We start from the raw sequence: 25922 nt of genomic DNA, 5'->3' as shown, positions 1-25922 counted from the left end.
TTTGTGAGTTGCCACTCCTGCTGGAGTGGGCTTTGTTGATGCAGCTTTCTTTGAGTCATTTCTGCTCTTGTATACAACCCCCACCCATATTTCTGTAAGTAACCCCAAGACAACTCCTTGGTTGGCCAACATGGACTTTGGTGGTATCCAAACTTTTGTCTGTCATTGTTCTTCATGTAAGGTGATGTCATTGTTCTGCATCTGAGGAGATGACATTGTTCTTCATGTAAGGTGATGTCATTGTTCTTCATGTAAAGTGATGTCATTGTTATTTATGTAACGTGATGTCATTGCTATTCATGTTATGTGATGTCATTGTTCTTTATGTAACGTGATGTCATTGTTCTTCATGTAAGGTGATGTCATTGTTCTGCATCTAAGGAGATGTTTGTTCATCACCAGAAATAGTATTCATCTAGATGGGGACATAGGAGTCATAAACAAGATAGGATCCAAGGTCAGAAGCCAAGTCACAGAGTCCAGTGCAAGGATGTGACCTTATCCCCAGGAAGGATGCTTTTTTCTCTCCCAGACACTTTGCTTTTCCTTTAACTCAGTTTTGACAACTGATAGAATTCTGAGGAAATTATGGGGTAGAGACATAGTTTAGGCTGTTGTTGGCTATGTGATGCCTCTGTTGATGTGGTGAATGTGGCCTCCATGTCCTCACCTTTCACCCTGGTAATCTAGGTGGCAGAAATGGAGTGAACACCACATCAAAGCTCAGCTATGTTCTGATTCTAAGACAAATATTGCTTAAAAAAACGGAAACAGCTGCATGGTCTGTGAACATGAGCTCAGCCTGCCTACCCAAAGGCTATGTCCAAACCACTAAGCATTTATTTCAGTTAAATTCAGTGTTCACAGTCTTTCTCCCATTCTGTACTCTGTGACAGAAGTTTTTGTTTGTTTGTTTGGTTTTGCTTTTGCTTTTTATAGTTTCCAGGGCTATGATTTACCGCCAGCATTTACTGACTCCATGTCCACATGGCTTCCATTGCACTGGGCTCAGGATAAAGCAACAGGAATCATCCTGGCTATGCCATCTCCAGACCAGGCTATTTTACAACACCCAGTGGACTCCAGGGGTACAGGGCGGGGACATGTGCAGTGGTACATAGCCATCTACAGGTAGTTTGCAGGTGATCTGTGCACTGGCCTCACCTGCCATCAGGGCCAGGGCTCTGGAAACAGAAGGAGGATGACTGTGGTAGGGAAATCAGTGTGTTGGAGCTTGCTTCATTTCTGAAAAGCTTTTACTGCTATAGAGGAAGAAAACAAATGAATAATTCCAAGTGACTCAGAACTGGCTCTTCTCTGACAAGATAAGGAATGTGTCCCGAGGCAGAAATGATGTTACTTGAATGACAGCCACCATTTTCTCAATATTGTTTCCGTTGCTTCATTTAGTGTTGCCCGATTAGTCTACAGCAGTAGACTCAACCTTCCTAATGCTGCGACCCTTTAATGCAGTTCCTCCTCATGTGGTGGTGACCTCCAACCATAGAATCGTTTCATTGTTACCTTATAACTGTAATTTTGATACTGTTACTAATCATAATGTAAATATCTGCATTTTCTGGTGGTCTTAGATGACCCCTGTGAAAGGGTCACAACCCTGTACAGGGCTACAAACCACAAGTTGAGAAACACTGGTCTATAGGAAAGGTGGTGCAATGACCAGGGGACGCAGGACATTAAAACTAAGGGATAGACTGTTGCCAAGCCAAGCTTATAGCAAAAGAAGGTACAACTTGGGAAGATGTAGTGATAATTTTGGAGTTTTTGGTTTCTTAAAAAAACACAGAAATACTATAAGAAATTGTTGTAGTTTTAATCCCAGGTATGGGATATGGGGCTGCTTCAGATTGTCCACAACATCAGCTGACTATGATTTGCCTCATGCTGTAGCAGGGCTGTGATTTTGCCAGCAGCAGATAGTTTCTGCAACTGTATGACATTTGGAATTCTGGGGACTTTTCAGAGGGTACATAAATGCTAAGGCCCTGAAAGGTGAGGTAGGTTGATGGTTGGTTGTTGGTTGCTGTTGGCTGTGGTTTGTTAAGTAGTTGCGCACAAAGAAGAAACAAGAAGAAATTAGATAGTCTGATGGTGAATATCAAACTTACCCTAAGGAACTTGATACCCCTAACCAGCAGGAGGTAGTCTAAGGATAACATCACCCCCTTTCTGACCCCTGACTTTATTCAGGGATCTCTTTCCGTTGAAAGTGTGAAAGAAAAGGGGTGAAGAAGGGCAGAAGAAAGAAGAACCCTACAAAGTAGCCAAAGACAGCTACAAGAAAATACACAATAATGGCTGACAAAAGGACATAAAACACACACACATATATACACATACACACACTCATACACACATACATACATCATACATATACACACATAAACACACATACACATACCTATACATACATATACATATACCACACATACATACACACCCACAGTACACACACACAGTCACATACATACACACACATACACATACACTCACACACATATACACTCATACACATACACACACACACACACACACACACACACACACACACACACACACACCACACACAAAATAACCCAGGTAACCAGTTAGATCTGTAAGGCACTTGGCACTATCTTCTAGTGAGATATTTCACTATTTTCCAACAATTACATGGGATTTACAGAAATTAAAATAGCAATTAAAATTACATGAATACCTACCCAGACATGTTGGAGTTGTTTGGTAGTTTTGTAATATTTTAAATCCTTTGCATAATTGGATTAAGTAACATGAATGTACAACTCCGGATCTAAAGGCTACTATTATCCTGGGAAAGAGAACAGCATTAGCTAACAGGTTTATTCCTGGGTGACCCAGACAGAAAGGAATTAAGGCCTTGGTTTGAGAATCAGTATTCTCAAATAAATTCCAAGTTCAGGAGATAACCTCCCAAAGTGAGTTATTGTACCCTGAACACACATGGTGTCTCAACGGGTGTCAGAGAGGGAATTATACAGTTGGGTTGCTAATCTGGCCAGTGAGAGAAAGCACGTGGTGTGGGCGTAGCAAGAACTTGAGTGCTACTATGAAATGCTTTTCCTGTTATCCCTCTTCACGACCTTGGGCAAATGATTCCAGCAATTTTGAACAGGGTGCTGCCTTCATTACCCTATAAAAATGACTATTGCATCTATCGATCATGCAGAGGTGCCACACGGCTTAATTTATTAGTTAATGTTTGTGTTCCACTCTGCAGCTCTTAGATGGAAGGTGTAGAAATGCAAAGCAGCCATCTATTACAGAAACATCTGCCCCCTCAAATAGCTCTCTGGAAAGTGTTCACTGTTTCGGCACAAACGATTTCTCCAAAAATGGATGGTTTCATCCAGTTCTTTTTCAGCCTATAAATTGTTTCCTGCTCCTCTACAGTCCTCAGGCTCTATGCAGAACACACTTTCCATCTTGTCTTAGGGCGGGGAATTTCTCTTCTGTGCACACAGCAGTTACTCATGGGCCCGCCCTTCTCTCTCCATTCCGCTTCATTCTTTATTCCAAAGAGCCATTCGAAGTCTGATTTTCTTTTGATGCTTAATTTCATACTCGGGCGTGTATGCCCAAGAGCTTAGGTTTTAGAACTTGGCACTAAAACCAAGCGAAATCACTAAAGAGTTTCTTGAAAAAAAAAATTGTAAGAAAAGTGTATACGTGGGGTCAAGTTTGAACATGCTTTGATGAGACTCAACTAATTTTTGAAGGTTGTTTTGGAGATTATTTTTGTTACTGTTAATACTGTCTCTATTATTATTAAAACAATGGCAAGACCTCGTAGCAGATGAACAGTTCTTCCTATAGAGACTCCACATAGCTGGGTGAGTTCTGATAACTTCTTTTGGAGATGGAACCAGAGAAAGAAAATTCCAAATAAATTTTATTAGCATATGCTCTTTAGAGACTCTCCTTTTTCTATATTTTTCCATCTGCTTCATTTTTTAGGGTAGTTTTTTTGCATATTATTTCTGAACCCTATTGCTTATGGGGGTTATCTTAGAAAAAAAAAGACTAGGGATTTATGGTGATCAGGTACAGAGGCGAGAAGCTGCTGTCTTTGAAAGGAGCGTGTCACTCACAGTTCCCAAGAAGAGGGATATACCAGGTCATTCTGGAAGAAGTTCTAGGGTCAGGCAGCCTGAGGATGGAAGGAGAAGAAGTGAGGCCCAGGCCTTGTTTTGTCCGGAGAAGAATCAGAGAGGCCAGCGGATGAGCGCATGCGTAGGGTTGTAGCGCTAAAGGACTGTATAGTGATCTAGGACGAAGGAGTGTTGTCCAGCGGTCTGGGCTCTGGAGATTTAAATGAGAGGACATCAGGGCTTTGCACTGTGGGTTGAGCTGATTGTTTATAAAAGGTGTGTGCATAGGCAACTTACTAGCCAAGAACTAGATAACCCTGGCGGAGTGGTTGCCTTTCAAGTCCATACGGCCTCCAAGACAGGAAAGCATCAGGAAACAGGGAAACAACAGGATGCAAAACAAAACAAAACAAAAAACAAACAAACAAAAAACCCATGATAAATATAAAGGATTGTTTCTGAAAAAGCTCTGAGTAAGTTTGGTTAGGTAACACTTAGCCTCATTTTTATTTTCTGAGATACATTCTGGATATATAGCCCAGACTGGCTTCCATCTTGAGGTCTTCCTGGTTAAGCCTTAAAAATGCTGGCATTACAAAAAAAAAAAAAAAAAGTTTAGCCGGGTGTGGTGGCGCATGCCTTTAGTCCTAGCACTCCGGAGGCAGAGGCAGGCGGATTTCTGAGTTCGAGGCCAGCCTGGTCTACAAAGTGAGTTCCAGGACAGCCAGGGCTATACAGAGAAACCCTGTCTTGAACCCCCCCCCCACGCCCCAAAATGCTGGCATTACAGACCTTTCTCTGTCTGTCTGTCTGTCTGTCTGTCTGTCTCTCTCTCTCTCTCTCTATATATATATATATATATATCATCCTGATAGCATACACATTTTATAAGAAAAGATGGGAAATACCCATGAGAACAGCTGTCTCTGGAGAGCACTTACCACGCCTTGCACCTGGTACAGCACAGCAGCTGTGATCTCATTTCACAGATTACACGAGACCTAAACTGAAGAGGTCTGCACCGTGCATTCTAGCAGAGTAGCTCAAGGTAAAGCATGCAGGAGGGGACATGGAGAACTTGGAAGGAGCAACCTAGAATTTTCTGTTTTCTTCGGTTTGTGTAATGTTGTAAGACCGCTCACATAGACACATGGCCTGACATTTGGCAGTGAGTGGCCAGCCTGATAGTTGTTTGGAAACTCAGCTCTGATGTATGGCTATAGTTGAAAGTCTATCTACAGAGACAGCCGTCTTCAGCTTGTTAGTGAGGGTTCTTAGCCTGCTGTTATATAAGCAGGTAAGCATGGTTTACACATTCACACGCCTCAAATCATACCTGTAGCAAGTGTCATCTAGTTTCTTCAAAGATGGAACCAACACGGTGCCCAAGGAACACACACACACACACACACTCTGGGTTGCCAAGACAGGTAATTGTAACATACTTGTCATCTCTATGGAGAAGCATCAGGGTCCTGCCTCTGTGGCTACAATGAAGTTTTGGCGTTTGGGATACTGGAAGATATGGTTTTGTTGGCTAATAAAGAAATCAGAGAGGAGAAATTTGATGCTTAGATTTTTAGAATGGAGCCTTTCCTTTTGCAACATGCACCTCAGGCCTCTCCTAACGGATCTAGTCCATTCCCAGTTGACTTCAGATGGGCAATAGGACTGCACAGCCTCATCCTCCAGACCACTTCTGATTAGGATCGGTCTTCTAGTGAAGAGCTGATTCTACAGGTGTGGGGAACTCAGCAGGAACGGCAGATGCTGATCTTAGTGTCCCTATCTCCTTCCCCAACTCTCTCAGCCTCACCTCTGGAGTTGCTGGGGGAAGACACCTGACTCTGGCTAAACAACACTATTATACCCATACTGATTGTTATAGGTCCAGCCAATCCACAGCCTCCCCGGGACTTCTCAGCTAAAGCATCAGAGGAGACCATTTCAGGACGGAACAGCAGCCCAGGAGAGTACAAAGATGAGGCTGGTGGTGGCCCTTTTTCTCTTAGGTAAAACATGGGAGAAATGATTATGTGAGCCCTGAGAAGAAATGGAGGGAGATGGGTCCAGAGAGATCCAGGAAGAACGGAACTCTCGGATCCAGCCGTACTCGAAGCTAAGTGTACACTATTACTGCCCAGGTATAAGAGCTGTGAAATCCCTTTATGTCCCCTTAGGCTAGTTCAGAAATTGGACTTTTAAAACTTCCAAGTGACAGAGTCCTAACAGATGTTTTAATATTAGAGTTATTTTTACTGTCCACCTAGCGATGTTTTCTGGATTTCTCATGGTTATAGGTGATTATTAATGAAGAGAAACATAACTTAAGATAACATCTGAGTGCTTCCTACATGCTAGGCTCAAGCACTTTGCATATAGCAGATGAATGTGAGAAGTACAGTAGGCAAGGCCATGGGTTATGAGTGAATGAGTTGAGACCTAGGCAAACTGGCCGGCGTTTGTGCTGTTAGTGACTGAGCCAACAACTGCAAGCTAGTTCTTTCTTACTGTGAAGCCCCTCATAATAATGTACAGTGACAGGGGAACAAGGCATAATGTCCCCTCTTCTCTCTATATCTGGCTTTCCCAAGGTACCATTTTAACTTTCCAAGGTAAAGAAGAGGCCTAGTTACCCTTTGTATAGAATTGGAGTACTGCTGTCCTCCAGACCTAAGACAGGACACTTTGGAAGGACTGTGACTCCCAAGCTCTAGCATAAATTAGCACAACCTCCAGAAATACCTATATTTTCCTAAGTCTAGTGAATGGTGTTATTAATCTGCTGATGAATCCAATTAAATCCCAGAGTAAACTGCAGCATCTGATCTAAGATAAATATATTGAGGGAAACCAAATATTACAGGATGAGAAAGAGCAGGCCTACAGCTCAGGGCTTGCCTGGAGTGAAAAGCAGGATTTCCTGCCATGCTTCCTGGGATAGGGCCACTGGGTTTGCATTTCCCATCGACAGCTCCTGAAGATCTCCACCCTCTGTCTCTCCCCCCCCCCCCCAGCATTGTCAAACCCTGGGTTTGCACTTAGTTTCTTGACTACCTGCAGAACCCTTGAAACTGCAACAGCAGCTATTTAGGTCCTTGAGTTTATGGGTTTCAGTGCCTGTCCCTTGCACCTGCCTGAGATGTGGCTTTGGGGATGGGCAGTGACATGGTGGGGATGGGGACAATGGGGACAACAGTTCGAAGACATAAGGACAGTAGAGCAAGGGAGCAATTCTGGGATTATAGGAGTAGCCACAGAGCACACCCAGTGTCTGTGACATGCATGTGTTCCCTGAAATGCCAACCATTCTAGGAAGGTGGTTTTGTCTCCTGCTGCAGGAGGGAGAGGGTGCCTGTGAAACACAGCAGCGAGACACTCAGAGAGGCTGCTTCTTAAACAGGGGTAACCTGGAGAAGATGCAGCAGTTTCTAGCCGCCCCTTTCTGCACTAATGGGTGACAGTAAGTTGCAGGATCTTGATGAGGAGGTAAGGATACAGACACTTTCTAGTTTCTTTTCTTAACAGAAATCAATACACACTCTGTTTTCCTCAAGGTCTAGATCAAAATGCCCTCAAACCAAAGAGGAAGCCTGTCAGGCAGCCCTCATGAGCTTGCAGCCCTGTTTGGCTTTGATTTGGGGTAATCCATTCTCCGTGTTTTTCTGACCTTCAGACCTGCTCTATCACCAAGGCCTCTAAGGAAGGGAGAACAAGGCAGCAGGTAGAAGAGAGCTGTAGATGGTGAGAAAGTTGTGAAAGGTGAGCTCTGGAAGCCTAGGAGAACCAGGTTTTGCTGCACTGTCAGATGTTGGGAGCACCGTCAGATGTTGGGAGCACCATCAGATGTTGGGAGCTGGAGTCCTCACAGTTGCATCTTCTGCTGCTTTATGCCCAAAGGACTAGATGTGCTGACTGCTTAAGGGTCCATCTCTGCTCACACTTGCAGCCTCTCGTGAAGTGAACACACGTCCTCACCCATGCCAATTCTAACCTGGGTAAGAGATTCTATAGGCCCTGCTAAAATGCATTTAAGAAACCCCTGCTAAGCCTTCACAGCAGAGTCAATAGGGTTTAATGTGTACAGTGTATGTATATTAAAAGAAAGAAAACCAAAGGTAACTATTGACGTATAGAGACGCTCTTATAAAAATGAAGCATTTGATGACTTGCTTAGAGTTTTTAACTTGCTTAACAGTTTTAGAGGGCTGGTCAATGTTTACCACGGCAGAAAGCTGGCAGGCGTGGTGCTGGAGCAATAGCTGAGAGCTTTATAACCTGAATTCATAGGCAGACAGGCATCAAGTACACACACACACACACACACAGAGAGACAGACAGACAGACAGACAGACACAGACTGGGTCTAGTGTGGAAACCCCAAAGCCCACCCCAGTGACATACTTCCTCCAACAGGGCCACACCTCCCTGTCCTTCCCAAACAGTTCACTAACTGGCATTCACACATGCAAATGTGTGCTCCTATGGGGGCCATTCTCTCTTAAACCACCACAGGGTATAGTTGCCGAAGCTTGAGGAACATAGCTTTCATCAGAGAACTCTTAGGAGCCCCAGTCAGCAATTGGATAAACAAAAGATGCATGGTTACATGTAGCTCCTGCCCAAAAACTTCAAATATAGGGTGAGGCGAGTTCAACTGGATGATGCTCCGACTGGGAAGAACTAGAATAGCGCTCTCTCTCTCTCTCTCTCTCTCTCTCTCTCTCTCTCTCTCTCTCTCTCTGTGTGTGTGTGTATGGTGTGCATGCGGATGGAATCCAGGTAGTCAGGCTTGGTGACAAGTGCCTTTACCTGATTCTATGGTGTATCATTTTTAAAAATAAGTTTTGAGATAAAATTCATATAGCTGTTATCTGTCAAGTGTGCAATTTGGTCTTTTTTCCCCTGTATAATCACAGTTGACCAAACACCAGTAATTTTAGAACATTTTTACCTCCCCAAACCTAATACCTATTCATTACCATTCTTTACTTTTCCTTAATCACCAGTGACCATTAATTTGCCTCTGTGGACTTTAGTGTCTGGTTTCTTATCCTTTATGTATTTTCAAGGTTCATTTGTGTTGGAGGATGTATCAGCACTTCATTTTTTACAGCCGAAATTTTAATTATGTGTATACATACTTTATCCTTTTCTTAGGTGACGGGCATCTGGGTAACTTTCAAGCCGTTCCTACTATGGGTAATGCCATCCTTGCACTGACACAGCCACATGGCTCTGCACAGTAGAAATGGCATGGAATCAGCTATAGACATTCACAGATGTCCACAAACAGATGAATGGATACTGGAAATGCCGCATGTGCATACAATGGAATTGTACTCAGTTGTGGGGGAAAACAGGATTTGCACAGAAGTGGATGGAACTGGAAACCATTATTTTAAGTGGGATGGGGCCAGGCTCTGAGAGACAAATAGCACATGTTCTCTCTTGCATGCAGATCCTGCCCTTTGTTAAATGTGTATCTTCAGGTGGGAGAAAAACGGTGATGAACGTCAGGAAACTAGAAAGAGGTCCAGGAGACTAAGGGCAGCTCTGAGGGAGGAGGTGGGGAAGGCAGTAAAATGGGAGAAGGACATGAATGGTGACAGGGCACATAGCTGAGTCAAAGGTCTGAAAGCCAGAAGAGCAGATGGGGACGGATCAAATGTGTATGGCAACTTCATATATGTGGCAGCTTCATACAGAAGCCTATTACCTCGAAGGCTAAAGGTGTAAGGGGCATTCATTCATGCTTCTGTGTGTTTCCAGTTCTTTGTACATGTATCCAGGAGCAGATTGCCAGTCCACATAGTTACTACACGCAGGATGTTCCAAGGAACTGCAAACTGCCTGTCCCAAAGCAACAGCACTGTTCTCCTATCCCAGAAAGTCGATGAGGACTCTTGCGTTCCAACCTCTTGTCAGAGTTCTGTGGTGGTCTCTTTTAGTTATCCCAGTAGGTACAAGGCAGAGTTGTGCGGTTTTAAATTACATTCCCCAGTGGCTAGTGATGTGTAGCATCTTTTATGTGTTTATTGAACATTTGCCTATCTAGGGGGGAAAAACAACTTTGATCTATTTTAGTGGCCTTGTGTTCTTGTCAACAAGTTGAAGTTCTTACACAGGCTTGATTCGGTTTCCTTGTGAGACCCATGGCCACCATATATTACTTCCGTTTTGTGAGTTAGTCTTTCTACTGATGACAGTTTCATTTCGTATATGGGAGTTTTTGATTTTGATGAAATCCAACTTGTTCATTATTCGTTTCTTGTGCTTTTCTTGGCTGTACTAGTTAGGAAATGGCTGTACTAGTTAGGAAATGGCTGACTAATTTAAGGTCACCAGGGTTAAAGCTTTTCTCTAACAGCTCCACACTTCTGCTCTTTGACCCACTGAGGTTTTTTTTTTTTAATTATTAAGACCCCACTGAGGTATAGGTCTTAATTTCATTCTTCTGCATGAAGATACCCAGTGGTCCTTGATCTATATGTTGAACACACCCCCTCCTCACACTGACACTGAATGAATTCCAGCACACTTGCTGAATGGGGTATATACAAGTATAACTAGCTGTTTAACTATAGGAGCACATTTTACTATTCATGACATCTCAAATTTGATAAAAATAGAACATATGCTCCTTGTCTAAAAGGTTATGTTTGCATTCTTTGTTTTAAAATGAAAATTCCACTTCCCTCAACAACAGTTATCACCTTTGAATATCAATTTGAATAGAAAAAAAACTATCACAAATGCAAATATTCTCTTAGGACAGTCATGCTAGTCTGAGGCTTGGAGGCTCATACACCTCTCTTTTGGTATTAAAAGGGAGGTAAGGCTATCACAAAAGTAGTGACACAATTATAACAATCATGAAGAGAATCCATTAATTCTACAAGCCAGGTTAAATTCTCCTATATGAATTAGGTTTATGTGACAGTGATAAAATGTCACAAGAGATAGAAAAAAAAAGCACCAATAGAGTTTCCTTAATAAAATGAAGTTTCTTTAATAAAAAATTTGGGCGATTTCAGAACTCAGATCAAAGATGCAGTGTGCAGAGGATAACGAAACAATAATCCTGTCTGTTAGGGATTCATGTGGAAGCTGCAGAAATGTATAAATAAAGTCTAGGTTTGCATCCATGTCCTACCGAGCGTCCCCGTAAAGCCAGTGACAGATAAGAAGAGTCTAAAGACAACTTACAAACATGGTGAGATTTGTTTAATAGCTTTTGAAGATTTTTTTTCCCTGTAAAATGGCTTGTATTTCCACAGGTACAACAGTGAAGAAATAAAGTTTTCAATTTGACACGAAATATAAAAGAACAGATTTTACAAATATAGCCATAAAATTTAACTGCTCATAACACTATACATGGTAAATCCGACCAGCCCCCTGACTTCTAGATTATTTAACACAGAGAAGCAATCTGTGATCTCATCTTAAAAGGCAGAGCATCCTTTTCAGCATTGTTCATTTTTGTTTAGAAAGTTAAGCAACCTGGAAAATATATTCGTTTTCCCCTACTGCCCACTAGGGAGTCGTGAGGGCAGGTATTTTTGAGGACCTGTTACTGAAAAGTAATGACAGAACTCTTCCGTTTTTACTCCTTCCGAAATGTTTAGCTTGCTTTACAAATGTCCTGAAGTGATCTCATTGGCCTTGGGCTATCAAGCAACAGCTGGAGCTATGACCTATGCTCACCACCACAGGAGCGTCAGACCTTCAGCCCAAAGGCAGAGCTCTGGGATCAGGGGATTGGCAGCTCCCAGAACAGAATCACATCTGGTGAAATCAAGGGCCTGGGGCTTGTCTGTCTGAATTCCCACCGTGAGTGGCAAGGCTGCATAACGTCAGGACCGAGAGTGCCATGACTGCCCGCCTCTGGTGCCCACCTCAAGAAAAGAACTGTTTTGAAGAAGGAAAGCAGGAGTGAGATCATGGAACAACTCTTAGTACACATGCAGGGGGCCTTGCTGCTTTAGGAGAGTTCTCGACTCTCCGAATACGGTATATGTAATAACTTAAAACGATTTCCCTACTAGCACTGGGAAACAAGTTCTACTACAATCACATTTATGCTAGTCCTGGCATTCTTCTGCACCTAGATTAGCTCGTCTCCTTAATGGAGTCCATCATGTTTCCAATGGCTTTCTCCTTTCTCTATGCCCTAACCCTGAAAGTCTATAACCAGTTAGATCATGTGGCTTCCCTGAGGCACAAAGGTACCAAACCCTATAATTAACTATTGAGGAATGATATAAATATGCTATTTATATTAAATGATTTTAATTCTTTCGGGCCACAAAAGTACGGGGGACGGGGATGGGGGGGGGAGAAGACCTAGAAAGCTTAGTTCTTGTTCTGCAGTGTGAACTGTAGCCCTTTTTGCAAAAGCTGAAAGAAATTGAAGAAATGTTGAGAGCCGCAGTGTGCACGCAGTGTGCATGACCCAGCAGCACCGTTTATTATTATTAATAATAAAAAACATTAGAAAAATACTCAGAGCTATATCCCATTCACTCTGATTTTTGTGTGTGTGTGTGTGTAAGAAAATGACACAAACAACTGAAAAAAATATCACCTATGGAGGCATGTCACTAGGGCTTGACTTCTGGAAACCTAGTGGAAAAGGCGACTGGTCAGGCTGAGACCAGACTGAGTGGCTGGTGATTTCCCTATGTACAGGTGGGGGTAGGGGTGGGGTGGGCTTCCTCTTTTGTGTGACGGCCACCAAAGCTGAACACACAGAGTTGACCTTGAAGAAGCTTCCTTCTCTCTCAACTGTATCATTCTACTTGGATGAACAACAACGTCTCAAAACCATACCTGTTATCTAACTTGAAAACCTTTCCTCGGGAGAAAGTGACTTTACAGAAATTGTCCAAGTCAGCTTGGCTGCCGTTGCAGGTTGACACCTCTTTCTTCCTCTGGCAGGGGGCTGGGGTGAGGGGGAACAGGACTTCACCTGGAAACTGAAGGCAAAGCGACAGGTGGCTTGACCGCCACTGAAGGCCTGTGGTTTATGAGTTTCCACCTGCACTTGAGCTGAGTTTGTAAGGTTATGACCTCTGACTGGCGGGGGTGCTTGCCTTATTTGGGAGTGTATGCTCTACGCAGATCTACACAGAGAAGTCTGGTGTCAGCGTGAACTTCCTTGAAAAACAAAACTTTTTTTGGATAGGTGAAATTTAATCTTTCTGGGTGTAAGACCCTTTATCTTAGAAGACAATCCCAGGACATCAAGAATCCTCAGACTATCTATCTCCATATAAGGAGGCGGGGGTGGGGTGGGGTGAGTGTATCCTTTACCCTCCTCTGAAAAACAGGGATGGAAATTTTGGCTGCACCAGATGACACCCTATAGGTTTCTCTAGAAAGTTCTCTCTCTCTCTCTCTCTCTCTCTCTGTCTGCCTGCCTTTATTTCTTTTTCTTTTTTGTCTGCAGGTAATCTATGTAGAACACAGGGAAATATCAGTAAAAAGACTGCTGTTGGATTTTCACATCATAAATATAATTAAAACAAAACAAAACAAAACAAAAAACCAAACCTCTCTTACTACAGAACAGTCTCCATGGGAAAATAAAGCTCCTTTTAAAATGACAGCACACTGAATCAAACTGAGCAGCAGCGCTACAGAGCAATTAATATTACCGTTTTGCTTTCAGGAAAAAAGTAGTCACATAGGTTTAATTTGTGAAAATAGGCAAAATAGTATCTGCTAATGGGCAAGATATGGAAAAACCAATTCAAGTATGGATATGTCATAATCATATAAATTATCTATATTTACAAACGCTAAAACAGGCAGCTCAAAGCTGCTGACGGTCCACCTGAGCGGACGCTGATTTTACTGGAGACTTCCTCCTTGGGAATGGGGTGGAACACAGCCAAGCTCAGCAGTGTCTCTCCATGCTGACACTCTGGGAGCCACAGATACTCCTGGCACCAAGCATGGAAAACGAGTATTCAGGCATCATTAATCAATGCAAGATGAAACTGAAAGAGAGGGTCATTGCAGCTCAATGAAATCCTGATTTAATTATTCCTCAGTAAACACTCACTTGGTCTCTCAAAATCAGGAATTTCAAATGATTTCGGCAGACACGCCGCTCAGTGCTCCGTGTATCTCATCAGCACATTTAGGTTTAGTCTGATTTGCAAACATTGAAAAAAATAAAAACAAACAACTTATGGGGCTCCTTAAACTGGAAGGGAAGGTGACAGATGGTGGGAAGGTAGGGGACAGAAATGGCAATCTCACTGTCGCTTGTTGCTTCTGGGCTTACAAAATTTTGTCTTTCCTAAGAAGGAGAAGAGAAGGAAACCGTTCTGTGAAGTGCCAACAAGTGGATTTTAAAAAGTAAAAGCGTACTTTAAATCCCACTTGGGTCGTAAGTGTTCTGGTGTCCAGACAAAGCTGGTGTCAAGAGTACCTAGGACAGCCCACTGCTGCCAACTGCAGCAGCACCAGCCCCCGTAGTGCAAGGCCATTCCCCTCAGCTCATGAATTCAATCATCAATCAATCAATCAACCAACCAATCAACCAACCAGTCACTTCTTGACACGTAAGATGAGGAGCAGCCCATAACAGGGCAGATTAAAACCATGGGGAAATTCTTTGTTTGACATGCCAAGTATCTGATGAATGAGTATGTAAGTGAATTCCACTAAAAGTAAAACAAAACAGTATACGAATACCCTCTTCCACCCAAAGTTAAAAAGAAAAGGTGAGAAAAAGCTGCAGATTTCAAGACAAGTGCATGGCCTACGCCTCCTGTCCACGGGTGTTTGTGGCAGGGCTGACAGAGGTGGCCCTTAGGTATTGGGTCAGATTCTAGCCACTGTCAAGTATTCACAGCCACTGAACATCATAGGATGTGTGGCACTTGTGCCACATGGCTCTGCAGGCTGTGCTCTAAGAGACATTTGCTGAGTACATTTCTTCTACATTTGTAAAATCTTACCCAAGTTTACAAAGGGGGAAAAAATCTGGTTAAAAACCTAAAGTTAAAAAGAAAAGCATGGCAGTTGAGATCCAATTATTACACAGGTATTAAAGTTTAATCAGGCAGACCTCAGTGACGATGCTGATGCTGCTGTTCTGAGCATGCAAAACACAGTGGTATCTGTCAGCGCCTGCCACATTTCGTCACCAGCCCCCATTTCCCAACCCAGTCCGCCTTCCCCTTAACAAACAGCATTACAAAAAGGTAGAATCTACAGTTAGTGGCGGAATCTTCACAGTAACGTGTTAATGCCGTGGAGATGGCCGTCCAGGGTGTCAGTCCACTGGACCTTGGAAAATCAATTTGATGCAGTTCTGTTCACCAACCAGCTGCGTGGCGCAGAACGGACAGGCGGCGTGAAACGCGTGCGTTCCGTGGGGCAGTGGGATCTGCGACCAGTACTTGGCAGACTTCTCTGAACAGACGTGCCCGCAGGGGGTGAAAGCGTGAGTTGGGGGTCCCGCATCGACATAAAATCCTGCCTCACAGCCCAGCCAGAGAGGGACGTAGGGGCCCACAGTCCTGCACATGGGACACTCCCTCTCGTTGGCTTCCGTGTCGCTCCGATGGCCCCAGCTGTGGTAGCCGTGCACATGGCCGCAGCTCAGGTATGCCCAGGGCTGCTTCTCTTCCACCACTTCCTTCCGGTTGATGCTGGGGAAGGCCAGGGTGTTAAGGCCCACGGGGCACTGGGGTCGGGCTGCATTGATCTCCTGCCGGAGGGCTTCTATGTGCTTCTGAGTAGGAGCGTGAAAAAGGCCATCTGCGGTTCTCCAGAGGAGAGTGGCCCCACACAGGTCAATGAGGGAGCCGTCTTGCAGGACGTTGGTCTCACTTTCCACCTACAACAGGTTTAATAGATACATCTTTCAAAGAAAAATCCTACAAACTATGGGGGCAAAGGCGCCCCGACATTCTTCACTCAGTAAGCAGACAAGCAGAAGACACAGAAGTAACACGTCCCACTAAGGAGCGCATGGGAATTACCCCAACCCCCAGCCTCAATACACGTGAATGTCCAGGGTGCAACTCAGCATAAGGTGCTGAGCTATTTAAGCTGGATTAATGCAGCTGTTACTTCAAGAGTCCCATAAACATTACACGTTTATTTTTAACTTTTTTATGCTGGTAATATACCCATAGACCTTATGAGGGATGAAAGCTGTCCTCCCAGGAAGACCCATGCTCCTTCCTCTAGCAGAGCCGATGCCCAGGAGAGCATCTGACACATCCTAGCTAAGGTCCAAAGTGGAAGCCTTTTTGTTTTCCTAGGATGTGTGTGCTGTGTGCCCTGTGCTTGCACGGGTGATTAACAGCTGACAGGCAGCAGGGTCAGGCATAGTCAGCAGGACTCAGATCCATACTACATGTGCCAGATGTATGCTAAGCCCCGAGGGGAGCAAGACTAACAAAACAGAAATGTACTCTTCAGGAGTCTGAGCAGGACAGGCATGCAGGGAGCCAGGAGAGGTAATCGAAGCATTGGCTCACTGACCCACTGACCCTCTGACCTACTGACTCACAATGTCTGACAGTAGGCTCTGGAGGTTCTCGGACCCTTTAGAGGTATGTGACCCTGGTGTGGTTACTGGAGCATAGTGCCATCCTCTCCCTTCTTTAGACTGTAGAAGGTGATGGTGGCAGATAAACTAAAACAAGTGGATTCCTGGACCGAGGTCTGGCATGCAGTGAGCATTGTTACTGCTACTTTGATGGAAGACAGGTTAAGATAGATTCTGAAAGGATTTTTCTGAATGCAGATTTGGAAAAGATGTTCAGAGCCAGGAGGAGGGTGATAAGACCAGCACACCAGAGGTGTGATGAGCCTAAATGCGGAGTCGACAAGGAGCTCACAGGGCCTTTGGGAATTGAACCGGCTGGGAACTCTAGGTGAGGACACAGCACCAGGCAACAGGCCCAAGCTGCATGGCTGGCCGGAGAGGTCTTGGTGCCAAGAGATCAGTGCATCTTTCGCTAGCTCATATCTAGCTGAATAGTGGATGGGCTGGAAGGGTGCGGGGTGGTTGGCACAGGTCCTCTCTGTAGGCAGAGTTTGGGTACAACACACGCAACGAGGAATATCTGTGGCACCAGACAAAGAGATCTTGATTTGAGGAAGAAACATGTCTATAATTTTATTTAGATCTGAGACATGTTACTGATAGGCACTAACTTCAAAATTTGTCTGGGCTGGGGGGACAGTTCAGTGGGCAAAGCCCTGTCTAAAAAGGTCAGGCAGTACCTGGGGAACAATACCAGAGGTTGTCCTGTTGTCTCCATGTGCACATGTGTGCATGTATGCACACACACCACCACCACCACCCATTTTTGGAGCTGTTTCTTTTTAGCAACCCTGGCTAAAGTCTACCATACATACTGCTGCCCATTCTGTATTTCAATTACCAAAGAGGCTAAGAAACCCAACTGGTAACATGCTTACTGGACAGTCTTGCTTGCCGGGTATGGTTTATTTAACCTTTTTTTTTTTTCTTGCAGGGGACTGAGTTCAAGTCCTCGCCCAGGATGGGAAATAGTAACGTTCAGTAAGAGCGTTACTGAGCTGTCTTCCCACACCTTGGTTTATAAAACAGGGTCTCACAGTATAGCCCCATCTGACCAAGAACTCCCAATTTGCCTGCCCCCACCTCCCAAGTACTATTCAGAGGCAGGGGTGACTGTGCCCGGCTCTGTGTCCATGTTTTTATTCACACAGCTAGCTCAAGTGTGGCCCAACTCAGGTGTTCGCCCAGCTCAGCCCTCTGTGGTGCACTACTGGGTGGAATTCTAACCAGATTTGGGGTCTCAGTAGTGGCCACCTTCTAAGTCCGTGACTCGGGGCAATATTTAATTTTCTTGCGCTACCTCTCTTCATAGATAAGGTGAGGGGATTCTGCCTCCTGTGGAGCGCCGTGGAGCAGAGTGGATGAGCTGAAGGAATGCTAATGTAGTGTCTGCATCCACCCCATCTACTTCCGCCACTGTAATCATTAATCACAAGCCAGCTGAGCTAGGGCAGTCTGGTGCAAAATTATCGGATCACCAGAAACATTTTCGTAAGAAAACTGCTTTCATATTCCCTTTCCTATTAATAATTTCTCAAAAAGTATTCAGATAGAACAAAGCTGGCCTGACCTTCCTCACAAAATACTTTCCATGTGTATCCATTAGAGACACTGAGAAAAGGGGACATTGCTGTAAGGTGAAGGGCCCTTCCCTGCCCCTGAATGGTGTGAAACAGAGGGAATGCAAAGGACTCTGAGAAGCAAGCCCTCAGGTGCAGGACAGCAAACTGTCCGTCAGATCCCCGCTCCTTTCCCCACCCCGGAAGCATCCAGCTGCTACTTTCATCTCTGCAGCCCACAGAACACGCCTCACCCCCTGCCATCCTTCCCATCGTCTATGGCTGTTTGGGAAATGCCTTCTTATCTATAATCTAGAAAACGGCACGTGTTCTCTCTCTCTAGCTTCTATGCAACAAAGTGGAAGTGAGTGAGCCTCTTAAGGGCTTGTAGCACAGCTACTTCACGATCAGAAACCTTGGACACTACTGACAACCAGAAAGGGAAACAGAGACACTTGTTTCAAGGCTTGGTGGTGACACTTCTGAGAAGAGGTCACCACAGTGATACAGGATCAAGTAGAATAGCCTACCGTTGTCCAGGAGCAACACCGAGGACAGAATTAATTTCTAACTATGAAACTGAGGGGGTGGGGGAATGCCTGCTTAATTGTTTCTCAGTTTTAGAAAATCCGGATCTTCTAATGTAAACATTGCTCTTGCTGCCCCACTGCTCAGGATTCTTCTGAGTTAGTAAAGGATCTTGGGGGAAAGATGAATTCTGCAATGATCTGCATAATAGAGGACTGTCTTCTCAAGACGGTCAGGAGTGAGAAACAACACACTTGCACATGGTAATGGCCAGCTAAGAGGACAGCCACACCCCTCCAAGTCTCCAGAGCTTACGGGATTGTTTCTGGATCAGAAAATGGCACACTCCACCCTGCACAGAGGCTCTGAGCTTTATCAGCGGGAAAGTGACAATGGCCATCGTGAAACATCTGTGAGAATTTTCCAGAGCGGAGCCTACTCACCAGCTTTCCCCTCTGCTGGGCCGACCTGGTCTCTCGCAAGGTGTATACATCCCCACAGACAGAGATCTCTCTCCAGACTCCAGGCTGGGATTCCTCGGTGAAGCCTCCTTGCGGGTGCATCACCAGGACACCGTTGGTAGTGAGTCCATCCATGTGTCCATCAGGGTTTTTCCATTTTGCTGCTTTCTCCTGGAGAACAATACCACAGACCAGAAAAAGATTGGTAAAGGAACACCGGAAAAGGGGGACTCCAGAGTCTCCTTAAAACATAGGGAAAGCTAGCCCGGCATGGTGGTGCATGCCTTTAATCTCAGCACTTGGAAGGCAGAAGCAGATGGTTCTCTGAGTTGGAGGCCAGCCTGGTCTACAGAGTGAGTTCCAGGACAGCCAGGGCTACACAGAGAAACCCTGCATTGAGAAACTTCGTACACAGCCAAGGTGGGAGAGAGGTGAGGGATTTCGGCTTCTACTGAATGCTGATAACTAGAGGATGATGTGCTGGTCGGACACCAGGAGAGGTGTTAAGCTGTTTGAAGTGGAAAGGTTGATCTCTGGCTACTCATTACACCCTCCTCAGGAGGTTAGACATCCCTGGTACCTGACCTCCTTACTGACAGATTCCCCTCTCCTGTGTCAAGCCTGGAATCTCAGCCTTCACCTCCTTTTCTTGGCTTCACTTCTGCCTGCTCTTATCCAAGCACCTACAACTGTTTTTACGTGCACTCGCTACCTGGATACAGAAGGAAACAGAATATTCTGAACAGTACATTTCATTAAAGGTTCAAAATTAAAACAAAAAATTAAGCCAATCATTTAGGAGCCAGTGTGTTTCCACACAAGCGGCTGTGCCTGTTTCCAAGGGGGACAGTGATGGGACAAACTGCTCAGGCTGCAGGGCTGCATTGACCCCTCCTCCTTCCTGGTGACAGAGCTCATGTTTTGTCCATGAGGCAGGGCAGGGAAGATCAAAGCCCTGCTTAGTACAAAGCCCAGAGAGCAGCCCCAAGCTTCCTAGAGCTCCACACCACAGACGTCAGAAAGCTCAGGAGAGGGCGGCACGTTCAGAAGCAGCCTTCTCTCTCCGCTCAAGCCCCAAGTGGCTGCTGTGCCAGCAGAGACACTGGGCAAGACAGAGAGAACCTGGCCCCAAATGTCACAGGATCACTGCGTCAACTTGTGTTGGACTGGCCTTCCATGGCACTTCCTGTCATGTGGGACAATATATTTCATCATCCTTTAGGTTGCAAGGGACAATTATTCTCTGCAACAATATTCTGATTCAAGAGGTATCTGAGCTGGGTGTGGTGGCGCACGCCTTTAATCCCAGCACTTGGGAGGCAGAGGTAGGCGGATTTCTGAGTTGGAGGCCAGCCTGGTCTACAGAGTGAGTTCCAGGAAGCCAGGGCTATACAGAGAAACCCTGTCTGGAAAACACCAAAAAAAAAAAAAAAAAAGGGTACCCGTATCAAGACAGGATACTCACTAAAGCTTTTGGGGTTTGTTTACCAAGGTATCCCACGAGGGAAGGGCTTTCTCTTTGTTACGACATACCACATACAGATGGGATATATAGTAGACACTCACCTTTCAGTGAACAATTAGTTCACTAACAGTTTCCTTTGAGCTCTAAAGAGTTAAATTTGGCCACTTATTTTTACCTTTGAAATAAACCTCTCAAATTTACCGTAAATGTGTTATACATAATGCTAACACATACTCCTTTGAAATAATTGCTGCATACATTACAACTGATACAGCAAATATGACAATAACCAAGTAATCTACAGATTTTCTTTTTACGGAGGCAGCATCTCTCTGTGCAGTACAGGCTGGCCTTGAACTTATAACCCTCCTGCTTCTCTCTCCTGATGGCCGGGTGCATGCAGCCAGGCTTCAAATTAGTCTCAAGTATTTACCACTGTTTTCTCAAGCTGTCCTGAAAACTAAAACTTCGAAAAAAAATCTAACTGCAGCCACTATACAAAGCAACCTCCCTTCCCAAATGAAATAACTCTATTAGTGTGTGTGAGCCTGAAACCAGAACACAGTCACAGTACTTACTCCAAGAAAGATATTTTTGGAAGAATCGAATCCTGCCGCGAATATGCGTGCTGTGTATGGCTCGTTCCTGTCACACACGATCCTGCATGCGAACCTAGAGATGGTGCTCTGTGTGATCTGGGCATCTTCGTTCTGACCGCCGGAAACCGTGTCTGTGACCACGAAGTCAATGGGGCTTTCTGTTGACCTGCCCACCTGAAGAAACCAAACATTCCCATGATGCACAGGAAAAACGCCAGGCTCTGTGTCGAGTTCACGGAACAGAGGCCCAGAACCCTGTCAACCTCATTATCTTTGCTTCATCAACTGCATATCCTTCCTTGTTGATGAACAGAGAAATTACTGTAAATATCCAGACCTTTTTTTTTCTTTTAAAAAAAGATGTTTCATTTTATCGTGCTACCAACAGCTAATGAGGTCTCCAGGCCCACGACCTTGTCCCCACATGACCTGTGTGTGTCTATGTGCAGACCAACATGCACAGAGAGGCCAGAAGACAACCTTAGCTGTCATCTTCAAAGATCCGCCTACCTCCTGGGACAGTCTCTCATTGCTGCTCTTCACCAGTCAGGCTGGGTGGGCTGCTTAGCCAGCTAGAGCGAGCCTCCTGTTTCCTCCTCCCTGGCACCGAGATTACTAGCACACATCACCGCCCTTGGCATTTTTTGTGGGTTCTGGGACTTGAACTTAGGTCCTCATGCTTGAGAGGCGAGCAGTTTACCAATCGAGCGATCTCTTCAGCCCGAGATGGGTGCACACAAATGCACAACACTGTAGCTATAATGCTACAGACTAGATTCCTTGGTCTTATTAATTTTGTTTTCTGCAACTTTATGTCAGTTAGTCTACCAATTTTAAATATCATGAGAAACCTCAGTTTTTTATTCTTGAAAAATGATGTTGGATTTGCTATCTCGGATCCACTCGAAAATTATTTTTACAGCAAATCATTCTTGTTTGCTATTTTTGAAGGAATCAAACCTTTAAATCAAAGGAACTCTCTGCTTGCTGGGCTCCCTGAGTCAGAGCCCATGACTCATGCCCAGCACTGCACAAAGCTCTTACCCTGAGACAGAGGGACAGAGCTGGCTGCCACTGCTCAGTCACCCTAAGAACAGGGGACAGGGGCTTATCCTAGTTAGTCCAAAGCTCAGCATATGAGTGAAGGAAAATGTAAACAGCTGTCCTTAGTACTTCATGTATGGATGAAAAAGAAGCCTCTCTGGAGCAAGTCTAAAAGTTGCCACCAGTATTACAGGGTCTTCCTTTCCTTGGTAAGATGTCAAAACTGCCAAGAGATTGTATTTCATAAGAATCTTAAGAGTTCTAACAGCCCTTCCTGTTCAGTAGATCCCACTAAAACAGGTCCTGCTTTCCGCTGCGAACTAGAAGACACATTTGCTTATGAGTTGGAGAATCCTCAGGACGGGACATTAAACATTTATGTACTGGTGTTCCCTGTGTGTCTGCCTGGAGGCACTGACAAACATGGCCTTCAATCAAAACCATTTACATGAAGATGAAGAATTCCTCACTAAATACACCACTAAGGTCCTCGCCTGAAAACAGACTGGCTGAGAAGCTGTGTGTGGGAGGAACACATGGGCCCTGACACGGATGCACATAAGGCCATGAAAATCAATTTCCAAGGTGTTTGTATTCAGATCGTGAATTCTGCGCCTGGAAGATAAGCAATGTAAAATACATGATTTTTTTTTTAAAAGAAAATCCAAATGGATAAAGTAAAAAGAAGAGATCTTATGTCACCTAGCTCCGCATGCTTCCCAGGAGTGTCCCTAAGTTCCTTTGTAAATGTGTTCTGTATGTGCTCACGCATGGACTACTACCCCCGTAAATCCACCAGACATCTATTTTCTCTTGCTTTTACATGGCCTTTCATTCGCTGTTCTAATGACATGTGCCAGGCATAAGTGAGGTTACTGGTTTCACTGAAACTCATCAACTTGAGCAGATATGTACTGCTTAGTGGTATGCATTTCAGGCTTAGAAAACTTACAACTTGCTTAATAAAATTTTCTATTAGCGATACCATAAAACCGTACCATCTAATTCATCCTTCTAGGGTTGTGTAACCTTCCCTCTGCTGCTTTGTTTTCAACACTGGTGAATAACTTAGCTCTAGTGACGGACAGAGCGGTGAGTCTTATTGTTGTTGTCCTTAAACTTGAAACTACTTACTAACAAATTTAAAAATAAGTTTTATAGTTTTATATATGCACAGTTCAAAATAAAAACATACAAAAGCACAGAATGAAAGCGTGGCTCCTTTTCTTTTAAAACTACGGTATTTCGCATTTGTTATTTTAGAATTTTTGTGTACATCTATAATGTGGTTTGATTATATCTTCTCCCTATTCATCACTCCAGCCCCTCCTGGGTTCCTCTCCATATCCCTGCCCCCAATCCCAACTTCCTGTCCTATTTTTTCCTTAAGCTGGAGTCCAGTTACTGATGTCCACATGTGCATTGGCGTAAGGCATAGTCCACCTACCGGAGTCACCAACCTCAAAGAACACCAACCCTACCTTCCCCAGGAGCTGCAGCCGTCAACTGCTCCTCAGTGAGGGGGGGGGCGTGCCCCGTGAGCCACTCCCACACCCACGCACGAATGACTGACTAGTTTGACCTTGTGTAGGTCTTGTGGAGGCAAGCTCTACCTTTCTTTTCTTCTTCACCTTTCTTTAAGTTTTATTTTTTAAAAGAAAGGTCAACAAATGTTTCAAATATTAAACAAATATAGAAACATAAAAAGGAGAGAATACGATTTCTTCAAACTCAGCATCATACCTCATCCCGAACTTTTAGTCATAAAGATGTCTAGAGGTGAAATAAATGAGAAGCCCTACTCTTTTCCTGGCCACGTCACAAAACCCGAAGCCTGGGTCCTCATGTCTATCAGTCTCAAAGAAGAGAGGGGGACTTCATACACTCTGGGTCCTCATGTCCACCAGTCTTGGAGAGGCGGGACTTTACACACTCATTTGTAAGCTAAACGCTACTGCACATCTAAAATGCCACACACTGATCTTAAACGGGTAGGCAAGGGATGTGGGACTGAGGCCCACTTCTCAGCCCCGGCCCTTTATGTCCACAGCCATTACTTCCCTCCAGGAGAGCAACATTGTGAGTTTCTCCCCTAGTCACTAAATTCATGTCTCATGATTCAACTTAAACTGACTTCAAAGACCCGAAATTCTATTTCCACCGAAAGATCCTGCTAGGATCGGTTACTTTAAGCTGATTTTAAGCCTGCTCTTATCTGGCTGGCCAGGTTATGATTTATCGCCTCTCCTCCGACTGCACCTTATCCCTGGGGTACTAGTGTGATTTTTCTCCTTTAAGACACAAGCCTCATATTGCTTTTGCCAGCAAAGAAATTTCAGCCACTTTCTTACTGAACGCCTGGTTGGTATGGGAAACCTGCCGTCCGTCATTTCTTCTGTTGGATCAGCTTCCCCCTTCTCTTACAGGCAGTTGTGTAGACAAGCTGAGAAGCCTCTAAATTTCATCTGACAGTTGAGTGGTACCCAAGCCAAGATGTCTCTGAATTCATCTACTATTCATAGAATGCTGGCAGGCACTCGGAGAATGGCTGTAGCGAGAGCTTCACTCGCCATACTTGAAGTTTTATATATAATCAAAGCGTATTTGTTGAAGGGGCCCAAGAAGCCGGGGCTGCACTGGTACAGAGGCCGGTCTCATTTCTCCTCTCCCTCAGTCTATACATTTATTTTCTCACCTTCCCCCCCCCACCCTCCGACACAGAAAAATCATGGTTGTTTCAATCTAGGAGCCCTCTCTTAGATGTGCCTTTGATGCCGAGGGAGTCCTTTCTCGTGGCTCTGCTCTGATTGTCTCCCCTGAATCCTCACTCACTCCTTCGTCTTGGATCATGCACTCATCAAACACACTCTGGAGTTCCTTGAGCTGCTGTTAAAGGCACAGATCTGTTCTGGTTTCTGTTAAAAATTCGAGCCTGTCACTGATAACCTTTAAAAAATAGAATAAAAATGAGTATTAGAAAAATGACCCTTGGCTTAGACCGTCTCAGCCATGCTGAGCTGCTATGAAGGTTTCCATAGCTGCTCCTGGAACTTTCTCCTGCCACCAGGCATCCTGCTGCCAGCACAGTGGGCACAGACCCCCACTGGATGCCTGACTTGCTCCTGTCTGCCTGTGTCACCAGCTCTCACCCACCAGTAATGCACCGTGGAAAACCACAGTCACCTGATCAACTTCCCTTCTCAGCCCAGGCCAGCTGGCTGCCTGGCCCTCTCCCTTCTGTGTGTGTGTGTGTGTGTGTGTGTGTGTGTACACTGCTAACCGCAGGCTGCAAGCCTGAACACATCTGCCCCTGGTATTTATCCTGCAAACACTTTCAGCTCTTCCCCCTCTCTTCTCTCCCATCACATCGCCTTCACTAGCTCCAATCTGGCTCTTCTGGGAGCCACCAACTAGCAGATCCACCCTATCCTAGGCTTCCTGAGCATCCCTGGTGTGACTCGAGCTATGAACAAAAACTTTGAGCCAGCAGCCCCTCTCTGGATGGCAATGGCTGCCATACAATTTGTTCAATCTAAAAATCAAACCCAAGAACTGT

At 44.8% G+C, this 25922-nt stretch overlaps 1 protein-coding gene across 6 annotated transcripts in view; it reads right to left on the bottom strand.

The window, feature by feature from the left end:
• Peli2 (pellino 2) overlaps positions 1 to 25922 on the bottom strand; it is a 160802-nt gene that overhangs the window by 9573 nt on the left and 125307 nt on the right. For 3 of the 6 annotated variants that reach the window (XM_006519741.2, XM_030248103.1, XM_006519740.4), the window contains 3 exons: positions 21302 to 21496; positions 19241 to 19429; positions 11127 to 15990 (listed from right to left, as the gene is read on the bottom strand). In XM_006519741.2, coding sequence (XP_006519804.1) covers positions 15424 to 15990; positions 19241 to 19429; positions 21302 to 21496 — 951 coding nt within the window. In that variant the 3' untranslated portion in view covers positions 11127 to 15423. Of the gene's footprint in view, positions 1 to 11122; positions 15991 to 19240; positions 19430 to 21301; positions 21497 to 25922 lie in introns of those variants that run through there. The other 3 variants (XM_006519742.3, XM_011245231.2, NM_033602.2) reach the window with 2 other exon arrangements.

Source organism: Mus musculus, chromosome 14 (genome assembly GCF_000001635.26).
Source record: "Mus musculus strain C57BL/6J chromosome 14, GRCm38.p6 C57BL/6J".
Classification (NCBI taxonomy): Eukaryota; Metazoa; Chordata; class Mammalia; order Rodentia; family Muridae; genus Mus; species Mus musculus.
This window is presented reverse-complemented; position numbering and strand designations above follow the sequence as displayed.